The 14,039-nt window shown below is 36.1% G+C and overlaps 1 protein-coding gene across 1 annotated transcript; it reads left to right on the top strand.

Annotated features, from left to right (window-relative positions):
* Nucleotides 1-1,048: 1,048 nt before the first annotated feature.
* LOC111984810 (protein FAR1-RELATED SEQUENCE 5) lies at nt 1,049-9,760 on the top strand. Its single transcript, XM_024016433.2, has 2 exons — nt 1,049-1,608; nt 9,410-9,760. Exons 1-2 carry the CDS (start codon nt 1,207-1,209, stop codon nt 9,632-9,634), a joined length of 627 nt encoding a protein of 208 aa, XP_023872201.2. The 5' UTR covers nt 1,049-1,206; the 3' UTR covers nt 9,635-9,760.
* Nucleotides 9,761-14,039: the final 4,279 nt, after the last annotated feature.

Below are 14,039 nucleotides of genomic sequence, written 5' to 3'. Positions count from 1 at the left end.
AAAAAAAAAGCTTAACTTTGTAAATTGAGAAGTGCTATGTTCACAACATTTTCACAATATTTTCACAACAAGTCACATGTGGTAAGTTGTTATTGGTTTTAATTTGAATATACAACTTAAATTACTTTTTTGCCCACTCATAACAACCAATAATAACCTACTACTTACAATTTGTTGTGAAAATGTAGTAAAAATATTGTGAACATAGCATTTCTCTTCTAAATGAATACTTATTTGGAGTTTCAAAAAAAAAATTATACTTTTGCCTCCCCTAACTCTAAAGCTCCGCTTGGGAGGAGGGAATGGAATGAAATGGAATGTAAATGAATAAAAATAATAATTTTAGAATATTCTTCCCTTCTCTTGTTTGAGAGTTGTAATGGAGGGAATAGAAAATTCATTCCCTTGTTTAGGAGTCTAAGTAGGAAGGAATGGAATGGGTAGGAGGGAACACTCATTCCTCTCTATTCCCTTAAAACCTCAAATTTTCATTCTCCCTGAAATTGGGAGGAATGGGAGGAAATGAAATTAGATTTAATGATTTTTTTACTAAAACTCTGTTTTTGTGTGTGTGTGTGTGTGTGTGTGTGTGTTTTTTTTTTTTTTTTTTTTTTTCCAGCATTACATGTATACTAGGTTGACCAAAAGATTGGCTGAATTTGGACTCATTATGTATTTTTTTTTCACGCCTTTCTGTTGTCTAGTTTACATGATCTTGTTTTTCAGTATGAAAAGTACTAGTTGTATATATAGAGCATTCCGTTAATTCTTTTAAAATCTAATTCAATTTGTTGTTGCAGTTTCTATTTTCCACTTTTCTGTGTTCTTTTAAAATCTAATTCAATTTTATTGAATTCCAAGTGCATGTGGCTAAATCCAATTAGTTGAAAAATTATCCATGAAGTCAACCACAACTTAGTCGGAATTAAGTTAATTGAGAATTTTCCTCTGATATTTTAGTTGGTTTCATCAAATTATACTTGATTCAAAAGTGGATATAAGATTTTTATATTTTTAATGGACACTGGTTTATGAATCGTATTTCTGAACTGGAAGGTAACAGCTCTGAAAATTTATGTTGCAGTGGATTCTGAATGTCATACAAATGTTCGTGATGGGAATTTAGATAATTCATCTGATGTGGAGCTTCGATTAAGTAATGAAGTTGCAACAGTTAGAAGTTCTCATCTTGCACAAACCGGTGAAATGTCTCAAAATTCTTCTAGAGCAGAGTCAACTGCAGTTGAACGAGATGAACCATATGTGGGTCAAGAATTCGAATCAGAAGCTGCTGCACACGCATTTTACAATGCATATGGAATGCGTATGGGTTTCATACCACGTGTAAGCAATCTATCTCGCTCCAGGCTTGATAAATCTATTATTGGTCGAACATGGGTATGTAACAAAGAGGGCTATCGAGTGCCTGATAAACATGGTACGAAGATTGTGAGGTCACGGTCTCCCACTAGGGTTGGTTGTAAGGCAATGCTTTCAATAAAGAAACTGAGCACTGGAAAGTGGTTTGTTACAAAATTTGTCAAGGAGCACACTCATGTGTTGGTTCCTGGAAAGGGTCGAAAATCATCAATGTATAATCAATTCCCGGTCAGTTCTTCACCATTTATGTATTTCATATTGCTGCAAAATTACTTTTCTCGTCTAGCGATGGCACTAAACTATATTTGCCTATGATATGTTGGAAACTTTTCTGTGTATGATTAATGTATTATATACTTGTTCCATGGCATGCTTATCGACTAGCATCAAATCCCAATTCTTTTGAAGAAAAAAGAAAAAGAAAAGTTATGTTGTAGTTCCTGGCTTTCTGCCTTCCTAGAAATTCAATTTTGCATGAGTCCAACTAAAAAATTTTTTTACTGTCTTTATAATATGACAATTTTGTATACGTATATGTTATTTATTAGGTCAAAAGGGAAGGATATATATAGTTAGTGTGTGTGTGTGTGTTTGGTTCTAAATTTCAATAAATAGGTTATATTCCATACACATGCAGACTAGTTGTTATGTCCTAGTGTTATCTGATTGGTGATTACTATGTTTGTCACCCCCTATTTGTGGTGTTGATGCCAAAACTATTAGATTGATGGACTAAATCTGCGGCTAGTAGTGGAGAATAAGTTTTAATGGTTGAAAACTGCAACTCCATGTTTTTGGATCTTTCCGGGTTTCTGATACTATCATTTGAATATGAGTATCTAATGGATGGAGATCTAATGCTAGCTCAAGATCTCTAGTTTCAGCTGAAAATCTCTTGAGGGTAGATTTGGGTAGTTTTGGCTGAAATGATGAGTTGTGTGTTTAGGGATAAGGATCCTCTCCATTTCCACGTGAAAAGGAGAGTGTCCATTTAATGGCTAAGATTGAAAGAGTAAATGTCGGGTGTGCTGACTTATTTAAAATTTAAATATGGTTAAACTAAACTAGAGTTATAAATTTTTAAATGAGTTGACACAATCTAGACCCTACATTTACTCCACTTTCAAGCTTAGCCATTAAATGGAAACTCTCCATTCACTTTGAAATGGAGAGGATTCAAATCCTGTATTTAGACTAAAAACTGGGCAAAGAAAAAAGTGAGAACCTATCAGCCAAAGATGTGAGGTTTTGAGTGAGATAGTTACTAAAGGGTGAGTATCCATTTGTAAGACATGTCTGTTTAGCATAAGCTTATTTGGCTTTTTAATGATTGTTTTTCTTTGAAAGTGGATCAATGTATACTTGTACTTGAAAAAGTGAGGTTTTAAAAGCTGTATATAAACAAAATAAGATAAAAGCTAAACAAAAAAGCTCATGGCAAATGGATGTTCAAAATACGTAATAAGTGAGGTTTTAAAAAGCTATACATAAACAAAAAGCTCATCTTTACTTATTTCCTAAAGGGTCTTCCCATTACCCATTTTTAAGGTGGGCAAGTGGGTGTGGTCAAAATTTTCCATCCCTATTGCTTATGTTGTTGATCTCAGTAGTTGGACTGGATTTTAAAGTTCCACGAGAGAAAATAATGATATTAGGGCAATCTAATGAAAATTTTCAACTTGGTCCTCCGGGTGACGTTAACAATATAGACACAGACACAATTCATAATCCTTTAAGATACCATCACACTTCAAGCTGAAGTGAGAGTCATATTAGGGAAATGCTGGTCCACCATTAGCAAGATTCATCTAAGGAAGTATAAGTTACTATTTCTTGGAAAATCAACGAGGTCTACACGTTAGCTTACTCCACAGCTGTTCATTAACCAAAGGATACTTAACCTTATAGTTATTTTTGTAAAGCAGCTTGCATTTTTTAGAAGCTTTGAGAACTAACAGAAGGGTTGCTTCTCAAGTTGCTAGAGCTTCTTATATTGTGCAAAGCTATAGCCCAGCCAAACTAGCACTTAAGCTTTCACAACCCATATATCCAGTCCCTTGAGTTTCCCATATCCTGCCTGGATTCTTGCATAATGGGATTCATTCTGTATTCATTTTGTATTCTAACCATTAGTTGTTCTCTTGCTTTGGCAAAATTTTGTACACATTACACCCTTTTTCATTTCCTCTTGTATTTTTAACTGCCACCTAATATCAACTCTAGCCTTTTATCATTAGCTCCTATTTGTGTGCAATTAGGAAGCCATATGGATTTGATTAGATTCGAACTTAATATCTGGATTCTATTTGAAAGTCAGGGACGCCTATGCCCGGCCAAGTATATACCTGTTTCAATTCCTGCTGCAAATTATGTCTTGGTTTGAATCTAAAGCTTTTGTCAATCAATGGAAAATTGTATAGATCATTGCTGTAAAAAGTCAGAAAAATTGTTACGTATTTGGATGGTATCTTCATTGTGCATTTTGTTATAGGTGAAAGAGAAACAGATTCTAGAGAGAGAATTGAGAGAATCCAAGAAATGAAAAACTTGTATTATGAATTATCACACAGATTACATGATTTAGATATTTATACACTGTTATATAGCTAAACTCTTCTAACTAACCAGCGGGATTTAAGCTAAAACTAACTTACTTTCTAATGAACTAATCATAGTTGTACACGTGGCCACTAATCACAACTAACTCAGCCACTAATGATATATACTAAGCTACAGGTAATCACAACTAACTCAGCCACTAATGATATATACTAAGCTACAGGTAGTTTTACAGAACTTATACTACTACATACCGTTTTCTGCTATCTATGCTGCTCCTTCTGCTCTTTACCTTCTGCCTTTACATCCCCCCTCAAACGAAGGGGAGGGACTCCCATGAGTTTGTGAACAAGGAAATGAAACCGAGGAGAAGGAAGTGACTTGATAAAGACATCAGCCAACTGATCAGATGTGGAAATATACTCAACCACATGATCCTTGTTTAAAAGCTTCTCCCTAACAAAATGGTAATCAACTTCTATATGCTTAGAATGAGCATGAAAGATAGGATTAGAAGCTAAGGCAAGAGCAGAAACATTATCACACCACAAATTGGAGGATGATATAAGTAAACACCAAGATCTTTAAGCAACATCCTCAACCAATAAAGCTCAGCAGTAGTTATAGCCAAAGATCTGTATTCAGCCTCTGTAGACGACCTTGAAACTGTAGGCTGCTTCTTAGCAGACCATGTAGTAGGAGAGCCACCCAAAAACACAACCAGACCAGTGATGTACCTCCTATCTATAGGATGACCAGCCCAATCTGCATCACAATATGCAGAAAGAGACAAAGGATCAGCCTGAATATGAATCCTCATATGCAAAGACCCTTTCAAATATCTGAGAATCCTCTTAGCCACTACAAGATTATGTTGAGTAGGCTTGCTCATAAATTGACAAGCTTGTTGCACAGCATAGGATAAATCTGGTCTAGTAAAGGTCATATACTGAAGTGCCCCAACCAAACTTCTATAGGTAGTAGGATCAGTGAGGAGAGGACTATGAGCTGGAACAAAATGATGATTCGAGGCACAAGGATTAGAGCAAGGCTTGCAGTCAAGCATGTTAAACTTGGTAAACAAATCCTGAGCATACTTAGACTGATGAACAAAAAGACCAGAATCTGTGTATTCAATCTGAAGTCCAAGAAAGTAATTCAAGCAACCAAGATCCGTAAGAGCAAAAGAAGAACCAAGTTGACTCACAATTTCAGTAACAAAGGAAGAATTGTTGCCAATGATGATTATATCATCAACATAAAGCAGTAGATACACAATATGAGAGGAATGAATGAGAATGAAGAGGTTACTGTCAGCACAAGAGGCATGAAATCCAAGATGAAACAACTGAGTGGTAAAGCTATCAAACCAGGCCCTAGGAGCTTGCTTAAGGCCATAGATAGCTTTATGTAATAGACACACATGGTCAGGTCTTGAACTGTCCTTGTAGCCAGGGGGTTGACACATATATACTTCTTGTAAAACCCCATGAAGAAAAGCATTGGATGCATCCAATTGCTTAAGAGACCAACCAAATTGCACTGCCAAAGCAAGAAAAATTCTGATAGTAGCAGGCTTCACAACTGGACTAAATGTCTTTTCATAATCCAAACCATTTTGCTGCAAGCAACCCTTGGCCACCAACCGTGCTTTATACCTAGCAATATTACCACTGCCATCCCTCTTGATTTTAAAAGCCCATTTACATCCAACCACATTCTTACCATAAGGGAGGGGAACAAGAGACGAGGTATGCTGTTGTTGAAGGCTAGCAAATTCTGAGTCCATTGCTGCAACCCAGTGAGAGAACTTGGAAGCCACAACATAAGAAGGAGGTTCAGTAACAACATAGTTAGCCTGAACAGCATATGCTTTGGGCTTAAAAATACCATTCTTAGACCTGGTAAGCATAGGATGAGTTTTGGTAGAAACACTAGGGGCAGATAGAGGTGGAGACACAGTGGGAACAATAGCAAGAGTAGTGTCAGGAATAGGTAAGGAAGCAGTGTCAGTAGAAGATGGAGAACAACACACAGGAATAGAAGAATCAGAAGCAGATGGAACAGAGAAAGGAAGCAAAGTAGCCAACCAAGGATCAAAGGCAGGAAGAGATGAAGAAGGAGAAGAAGACACAAAATCCGTACTTGACAAGGATGGAAACATAGATTCATGAAAAATACAACGAGGGGAAATATACACTTCCAAACAGATATAGCCTTTGGAAAGAGGGGGGTAGCCCAAAAAAATACACAACTTGGACTTTGGATCAAATTTATGGGAAGAATAAGGCTTCAAAAAAGGAAAACAAGCACAACCAAAGACCTTTAAAGCATGAAGAGAAGGCTTCTTAAGGTAAAGCTTCTACCAAGGAGACACAAAATTAAGAACAGAAGATGGAATCCTATTAAGAAGATAGACAGCAGTACTGAAAGCATAAGACCAATAAGACAAAGGAAGATAGTCTTATGAAGCATAGCCAAACTAGTATCAACAATGTTTATGTTTTCTTTCAGCCATCCCATTCTGTTGAGGGGTGTAAGGACAGGAAAGTTGATGAGAAATACCATTATCTAGACAAAAGGTCTTAAATTGTGATTAACAAATTCACCACCACCATTAGACCTTAAAGCTTTGATTTTGGTATTGAACTAATTCTCAACAAGAGATTTAAAATGTGCAAACACAATAAAGACATCAGATATATGTTTAAGCAAGAATAGCCATGTAAAACGAGTAAAATCATCAACAAATATCACATAAAACCTGTGTTCAAGTATAGAAACAATAGGAGTAGGGCCCCAAACATCAGAATGAACTAATTCCAAAGGAAAAGTAGTACTGGATACATGTTTTGGAAAGGAAGATTTGTGCATTTTAGCACGTATACAAGAAACATATTGTGAAAGAATATCACTAAAAGGAGAAATGTTAATAGAAGGTACATCAGATAAGGCAAAATGCAATATCTTGGAACAAGGGTGCCTAGGTCTTTGATGCCAAAGCAAAGCTTGAGTAGAAACAGCAACAAAGCAACTTGAATTGATAGAGGATGTAGGTGAAGATGAAAAAGAAGCAATGGATGGAATGGGTTAGGCACCATCTTTACTCAACCCTTTGTATAGGACCTTCCTCATTTGTAATCCTGAATTGAGAACTGATGAGCATCAAAATAACAAAAGGCATTATTTTGTAGACAAAGTTTATGCATTGTAAGTAAGTTTGAAGCAATTTGTGGTACCTTAAGGATTATTAAGATTGAAATTGTGGAAAGGAGTGAGAAGCTTACCATTACCAATATGAGTAATTGGTAATTCTTGCCCATTGCACACTGTAATAGTCTCACCAGCTGTAGGTTGTTCATGAAGAGAGAGCTGAGCCAAGTCTGGTGTAATATGATTAGAAGCACCAGTGTCAATAGACCAATTCTGGTTTGAATGAGAACTAGAGTTTGCAGCCATTGAACTTGCAACCATCGATGCAAGCTTAGTTGGAGGATGTCTCCCTTGATATGCAAAATTCATTCTATGGTAACAATTCGAGCAGTATGGCCATTCTTACCATGGATTTGATAAACAGGTCTTTGACCTTGTTGAAAACTAGACTTGGATTGAGACTGTGAAGGGGAAAACTGACCTTGACCATTGTAGGATTGGCCAAAGAACTGAGACTGACCAGTAGAAAATTGAGTAGATTGACCACCAAAGAATTGACCGTTGTTGTTACCTCTTCCATTATCACGACCACGATTGTTGCCATTCCTTCCTTTTCCTCTGTTGAAGGATTGATTTAACTGATTAACTGCCATAGCAAATGAAGAAGAATCTCGAAGATCAGACCTTTTCTTGATCAATCTTTCTTCAGCATTAGCAGAGTCTTCTACTCTTCAAGAGTAACTACATCATTTCTAGTTTGTATGGCTGAAAAAAAACACATTATATTCTGGAGGCAAAGCTTCAAGAGCTAAATGAATAAGCTCCTCCTCATCAACACAAACTGCCACAGCACCAAGTTTATCACGAATTTGTTTGATTTGTTGAAAGAAAGTGTTCGTGCTCTTTGAACCTTTCTTGAGACTCATCAATTCATTCCTTAAGCTGAGAATATGAGATCGAGAGACTGAAGCAAAACGTTTCTCTAGGATCTTCCAGACCCCTCTACCATATTTTTGACCTACTGTGAGAGCCAAAATTGACGAAGAGAGAGTAGAATTGGTAAAAGTGAATGGTTCTTGTTCACGATTCCTCCATTGGATATATTTAGGATTAACTTCAATGGTATAATTCCCTAAGCTATCCTTAAGAAGAGGAGCAGGAGCTTCAAGATTATCTTCAATGAAGTTGATCATTGAGTAAGCTTCCAAAAGCACCTCGCTTTGGTGTTTCCAAACCAAATAGTTGTTGTAATCAAGCTTTACTGTTAACATGCTCACCATGTTAGATAGAAGCAGCAACGAAGGATTAACTCCATGAGTAGAAATTGTAGTCTGTGTACTTGTGCTTGAACTTGTAGCAGAGGAAGCTGAATTTGTAGAGGACGCCATTGATGGCTTTGATACCATGAAAGAGAAACAGATTCTAGAGTAAGAATTGAGAGAATCCAAGAAATGAAAATCTTGTATTTATCACACACTAACAATAGATTACATGATTTAGATATTTATACATTGTTATAGCTAACCTCTTCTAACTAACCAGTGAGATTTAAGCTAAAACTCACTTTCTAATGAACTAATCACAGCTGTACACGTGGCCACTAATCACAACTAACTCAGCCACTAATGATATAGACTAAGCTACAAGTAGTTTTACAGAACTTATACTAAACTACATGCCGTTTTCTGCTATCTATGCTGCTCCTCCTTCTCTGTACCTTTGCCTTTACAATAGGAACAAAAGCACATTAGTTCAAATCCACGTCTCCACCTTGGCTTGGACAAAGATGTTTCTATCATTAGTGAAGGTCAATGTTGACGGATTTGGATGGGCATGGTTTCTGTGTTGAGCTCGATGTGTTTAAGGGGGAAAATAAAACTGAAATCTTATATATATATATATGTGTGTGTGTGTGTGTGTGTGTGTTTGAATCAATTGCAGACAATTCACAATCCTAATCTTTCAAATAAGATAATATTAAAGCCACCTAGGATGTTATTATTTCCGTTCATGTGTAGACAGGAGGTCTATGCAGTATCTGCCATTGCAGGTCTTGGAGTTGGTACGAAGAACTTTTATTAATCCGTATTATTACTGTGTCATGGCAGTACCATCTGGTCCTTGTATCCTCTAGATATTGCTTAGGAACATATACCTTTCGAAGACTAATCAGATACTGATGCAAAATAGTGTGTGATATTTTTTCCTTTATAAATACATCAATTCTAGTAACCGTTTCGGCATCAGCAATGCATTTGTGTTTGTTGACTTTAACTAATATTTTCCTTTTATTTTTTTGCCAATGCACTACATGCAGAATGAGCACACGAGAATTCAAGTTCAAGAGCTAACTAAACAGCTTCTGGTTGAGAGAAAGCGGTCTGCATCATATAGAGGAATCATTGACATTCTATTTAAGCACATTGAGGACCACACACACTACTTGTCTGAAAAGGTTCAGAACATAGCAGACTGTGTAAAAGAGATTGCATCCGAAGGAAAGAGCGTCAAAAGCTCAAATACTCTGGGCAATAAACTGTAAAATATAAATATTTTTTTCCTTGGTTTTTTGAATTAGTTTCAGCAGATTGTAACTTATCTACCTTAAATGTTTTTTTAGTTGAAATAAATACTATTTTCATTTCTAGTATTCTTTATTTCTTTTTTTATCTTGAGTTGAGAAGTAAATTATTGCATACAAGTACTTGTGTGCTTAATGTACGTATGGACAGCGAGAGGCATGGTATTTGTGTTACATTTAGTAATAAGAGAATGGGTAAAATACTATTTCGGTCTTTAAACTTTACCAGAATTTTGTTTTTTATCCTTAAACTTTAAGAAGTTCATTTTTTATTCGTAAATTATTGAAAAATTCATATTGTGTCCTTAAATTATTGAAAATTTTTTATTTATAGTCTTAAACTTTACTAAAAGTTTGTTTTTAATCCATAAATTATTGAAAAAGTACTTTTTTCAACTTTATTTTTGTTTCTATATTATTCAAAAAACTTTTTACAAAGTTTAGGAATGATAAAAAAAACTTTTTAAAATTAAGGGACGAAAAACAAACTTTTAGTAAAGTTTAGGAGCTAAAATAGTATTTTATAATAAATTATTTAGGAGCATGACCTGTATCAAATTAGTGGGACAGTGATCAGCGGAATGTTTCTATATTAGTCAAATAGTTATTTACATTTCTAGTGGCAGGATTTTCATCCTGATGTGATCTGGATCGTGGCTATCACCTAAAATCTGAGAGACATGTTTTTGTGTATTTTACACAGGTGGAGCACATCATAAAGTTGCTCTAAGTTTTGTACATTATATTGACCTCTTTGGTTTCGGAAATTGCAACATGCACAGTAAGTTCACGGTCACAAAAGTACAGCTTGTTGTCACCTTCATCAAGATTGAGCAGATAAAGCTGCAAATAAATGAACATGCAGATTTGTTTTGTTTTGTTTGGATAGCATTCACAGCAAGGTCATTTTAGCAACCAAAACACCAAAAACACATACTACATCATCAAAGAATCTAAAGTTAAAAATTTGAGTCTCAGCTACAGCTACAGTGAGCTGCTGAGCTGTAGCTGGATGTTAAAAGCAAAAAAGAATTTTTTATTCCCACACACATGCGTGAATGTTTCTCCCTTGAATCATACTATTGTCACTCTCACATGCAGACAAGCCCATCACAGCTCCTGCCCTCTTTCCCTCCAGCCTCTCTCTGCCCAGCCCTCTCTCTCCTTCGCCCAGCTCTCTCCCCTTCGCTCAGCCTCTCCTCATTGTGGGTCGGTGATCATGGATCATGGCTCGGTGATGGTGGATTGGTGACGGTGGTTCATGGGGTTCTGATTTACAGGTTGTGGGTGGTGGTTATATACTGTGTTGGGATATATTATTTTATTGTATTGTTTATAACTTTTGATGTTGAGTGTATTGTAAAGTGAGTTGTTAAAATAGACAAATTATGTTTTTTAGTTGCTAAAAGCTTTATTTTTTGAGAACCTTGCTGTGAATGCTCTAAGACCCCAAATTGTGATTCTGAAGCAGTCATTCTTACATGTTTACAGTATTAAGTTAAAAAATAATCACCTTGGAAAAGGAAAAATACTGGCACAGGACATGGTTAGAAACAGAACCAGCTTAATAGGGAATTTGGTGAGTACGCTGAAGGTAGAATTGTGATGTACCTAAAGTAATGCTCTTTTGCTGAACAAACTATGAGCTCTCTTGCTCGGAATACGTATATACTACAAATGGAAGCCTGGAACAACTTCAAAAAAACGAATACTGCTTATTTAACGAAGATTCATTTCACTCTATTTGTGCCGGCTCTAGGAATATTTTTCAAGATGGTCATTAAGAAACTTAAATTACTCAAAATTTAATTAAAAGAGAACTTCATATATTGATCCAAAAAAAAAAGAAAATAAAATGCACACACATAAATACATAAAGTCTTTCTACAAATTTTTAAATTCTGAAATTTTTTCATAATAGTCTCATTACCAATGTGGTAAGTTACATCTCTATCAAAATTTTTGTTAGATAAAAATTTTCTTGGGATTTTTCTTTTTGTTTGTAAGGACCTAATATATTGTTAAATGGACTAAAGTTTAAGGACAAAATTTGGCTACAAACCTAATTGTACCCCAAGGCTACAACTCTCATTAAATAATTAATATGACCACATATTTTGAAAATCTAATTGTTGAATTGCATGTTTTTTATATTCTTAAAACGTATGTCAAATTTCATGTTAATCGTATGTTATTTACTTTTGATCCATAAATTTATTTTTTATGTATAATTTTAAACTATAAAAACTCAAAATTTAAAAATTGGATTGATGACATAGCTATTAATCTTTGATCTTCTTGAAATTTTGCAAGTATGAAGGACATAAGAAGAAAATATAATCTATTTGTGGATTTGTCAAAATTCACATATAATAAAAAAAAAATTATTGAGTAGAGTTATAGTATTAATTTACAACCAAGTTCGGCACCAAATTTTGTCCAAAATTTAATTATGTTGGATCTAAAAAAATTTAGTGTGGTCGCAAATATTTTTAAGAATTTAAAAATCATAAATTTTTTAAATTTATATATAATAATTTTTTTTTTCAACTAGACCACCCTAAACTGAACGTGGAGCTGTCAGTGCACTCTATTCCATAGTATAAACCACTTCATCCATAGACCTCAAATTTTTAGTCAATTTATATTCATGCACTTCAGCAGTCAAAACAATGAACCAAAGCTTTGTTATGAGTTGTTGAAGTCATCAATCTGCACGTTTCACCCAAAACTGTGAAGGGGGAATTAAACTCAAGACTTTTTTCATTATAACAAGTGGGTGAAGAAAATTCAAATCCATATTCTTTAGCATGAGGGGATAGTAGTACCGAGCCATAAAGCTTTTGGCTGGAGAGACTCATGTAATTAGAATTAATCTTCTCAAAATTGATTATAGTCTACTATATTTACACAAAAATATTTAAAGTTTTTTTTTTTTTTTTTTTTGAGAAACCAGACCCCAAGTGGGGCTGGACTTTATTGAAACTGAAATAAAACATCAAGATACATCACCCAAAACCAGAGTGGCAATGTCTTCAGGACAATCCTCTAACCAAACTTGTAAGTCAGGCCCTACTTTAGCACGTTTAGCTAATGCATCAGCTACTGAATTACATGATCTAGGGACAAAACAAAAGTCAGAAAAATGTAAAAAAGAAGCTTGGCCAAGAATATCATCAACTATGTGCCCATACGAAGATTGGTTGGCCGATCCTTTTGAAATGGCTTTGATAACTACTGCAGCATCACCTTCAAATATCACTTCGTGTAACCCGATTTCAACAGCAAATTGAACAGCCCGCCTGCAAGCTAGAGCTTCCACCATTGCCACGGACTGAGGGAGTGGTACTCGAGCTGATAGCACGCCAATGACAGCTCCGTTAGTATCTCTGATGATCACTCCCAAGCCAGCTGAGTTGGTGCTTTTGAACAAAGCTCCGTCGAAGTTGGCTTTGTACAGAGGAAGTGCTGGGGCAGACCATTTAGACTGGACTGGATTCCGGACTATAACTGGTGCATCATCGTTAGCCTAAAGGTAGTCTCGCAAGAGTCTGGTTGCTTTAGAGAAGACCTGATTCAGTGGTCGAGCTGGACGCCGAAAATGAATTGAATTTCGCCGATTCCAGAGCAACCAAGCTGAAATAGCAAAGATCTCCACCCTATAGTCATCCCGAACCTGCAAAAAACTTAAGAAAAGGTTAGAAAAGTCCCCCGGTGAGTGAGGAATTGTGTGCTGCATCCAGTTGATAGTGCTCCACAGTTTTGCCACCTCTGGGCAGCCCCACACAACATGCAGAATGTCCTCAGTTTGGGTCTGGCATGTATTGCAGTAGGCAGAAGGGGTGATGTGCCGACGAAACAAGTTGTCCATTGTTGGAAGTGAATTGTTACATGCTCGCCAAGTGAAGTGTTTCACCTTATTTGGGGTTCGTAGCATCCAAATGCCTCTCCAAAGATGTCTTTGGGGGTATGGATTAGAGCTACTTGGGCTGTTGGTTGAGCTTCATTAACCAGCAGCTTGTAAGCGCTTCGAGTTGAGAAAATACCCGAAGGCGTTTTAGACCATATAGGGCTATCTTGAGGCAGTCTGGTACTAAGAGGGATGCTCATGATTTTCTTTGCTTCATGAGGCAAAAAATTTTGCCTAATTTCGGACTCCTTCCAAGTTCCATTCTCCTCATCGATCAAGATACTAACCTTTGCATCAGGGGGAATAGAGGGGAGGGGGGAACTAACCGGGCGATACACTTGATCCGGGAGCCACTTATCCTCCTTTAAACTCACTGTTTTACCATCACCTATCCGCCAAACCATGCCTTTCCGCACCACATCCCTTGCACTTAAAATACTCTTCCATGCGTATGAC

The sequence above is a fragment of the Quercus suber genome, unplaced genomic scaffold, assembly GCF_002906115.3.
Source record: "Quercus suber isolate HL8 unplaced genomic scaffold, Cork oak 2.0 scaffold_404, whole genome shotgun sequence".
Classification (NCBI taxonomy): domain Eukaryota; kingdom Viridiplantae; phylum Streptophyta; class Magnoliopsida; order Fagales; family Fagaceae; genus Quercus; species Quercus suber.
This window is presented reverse-complemented; position numbering and strand designations above follow the sequence as displayed.

Coding starts and splice junctions, on each gene's coding strand:
- LOC111984810 (XM_024016433.2), top strand. CDS start 1,207: ATGTCTCAAAATTCTTCTAGAGCAGAGTCAACTGCAGTTGAACGAGAT. Junction 1,609..9,409: donor CAATGTATAATCAATTCCCG/GTCAGTTCTTCA, acceptor CACTACATGCAG/AATGAGCACACGAGAATTCA.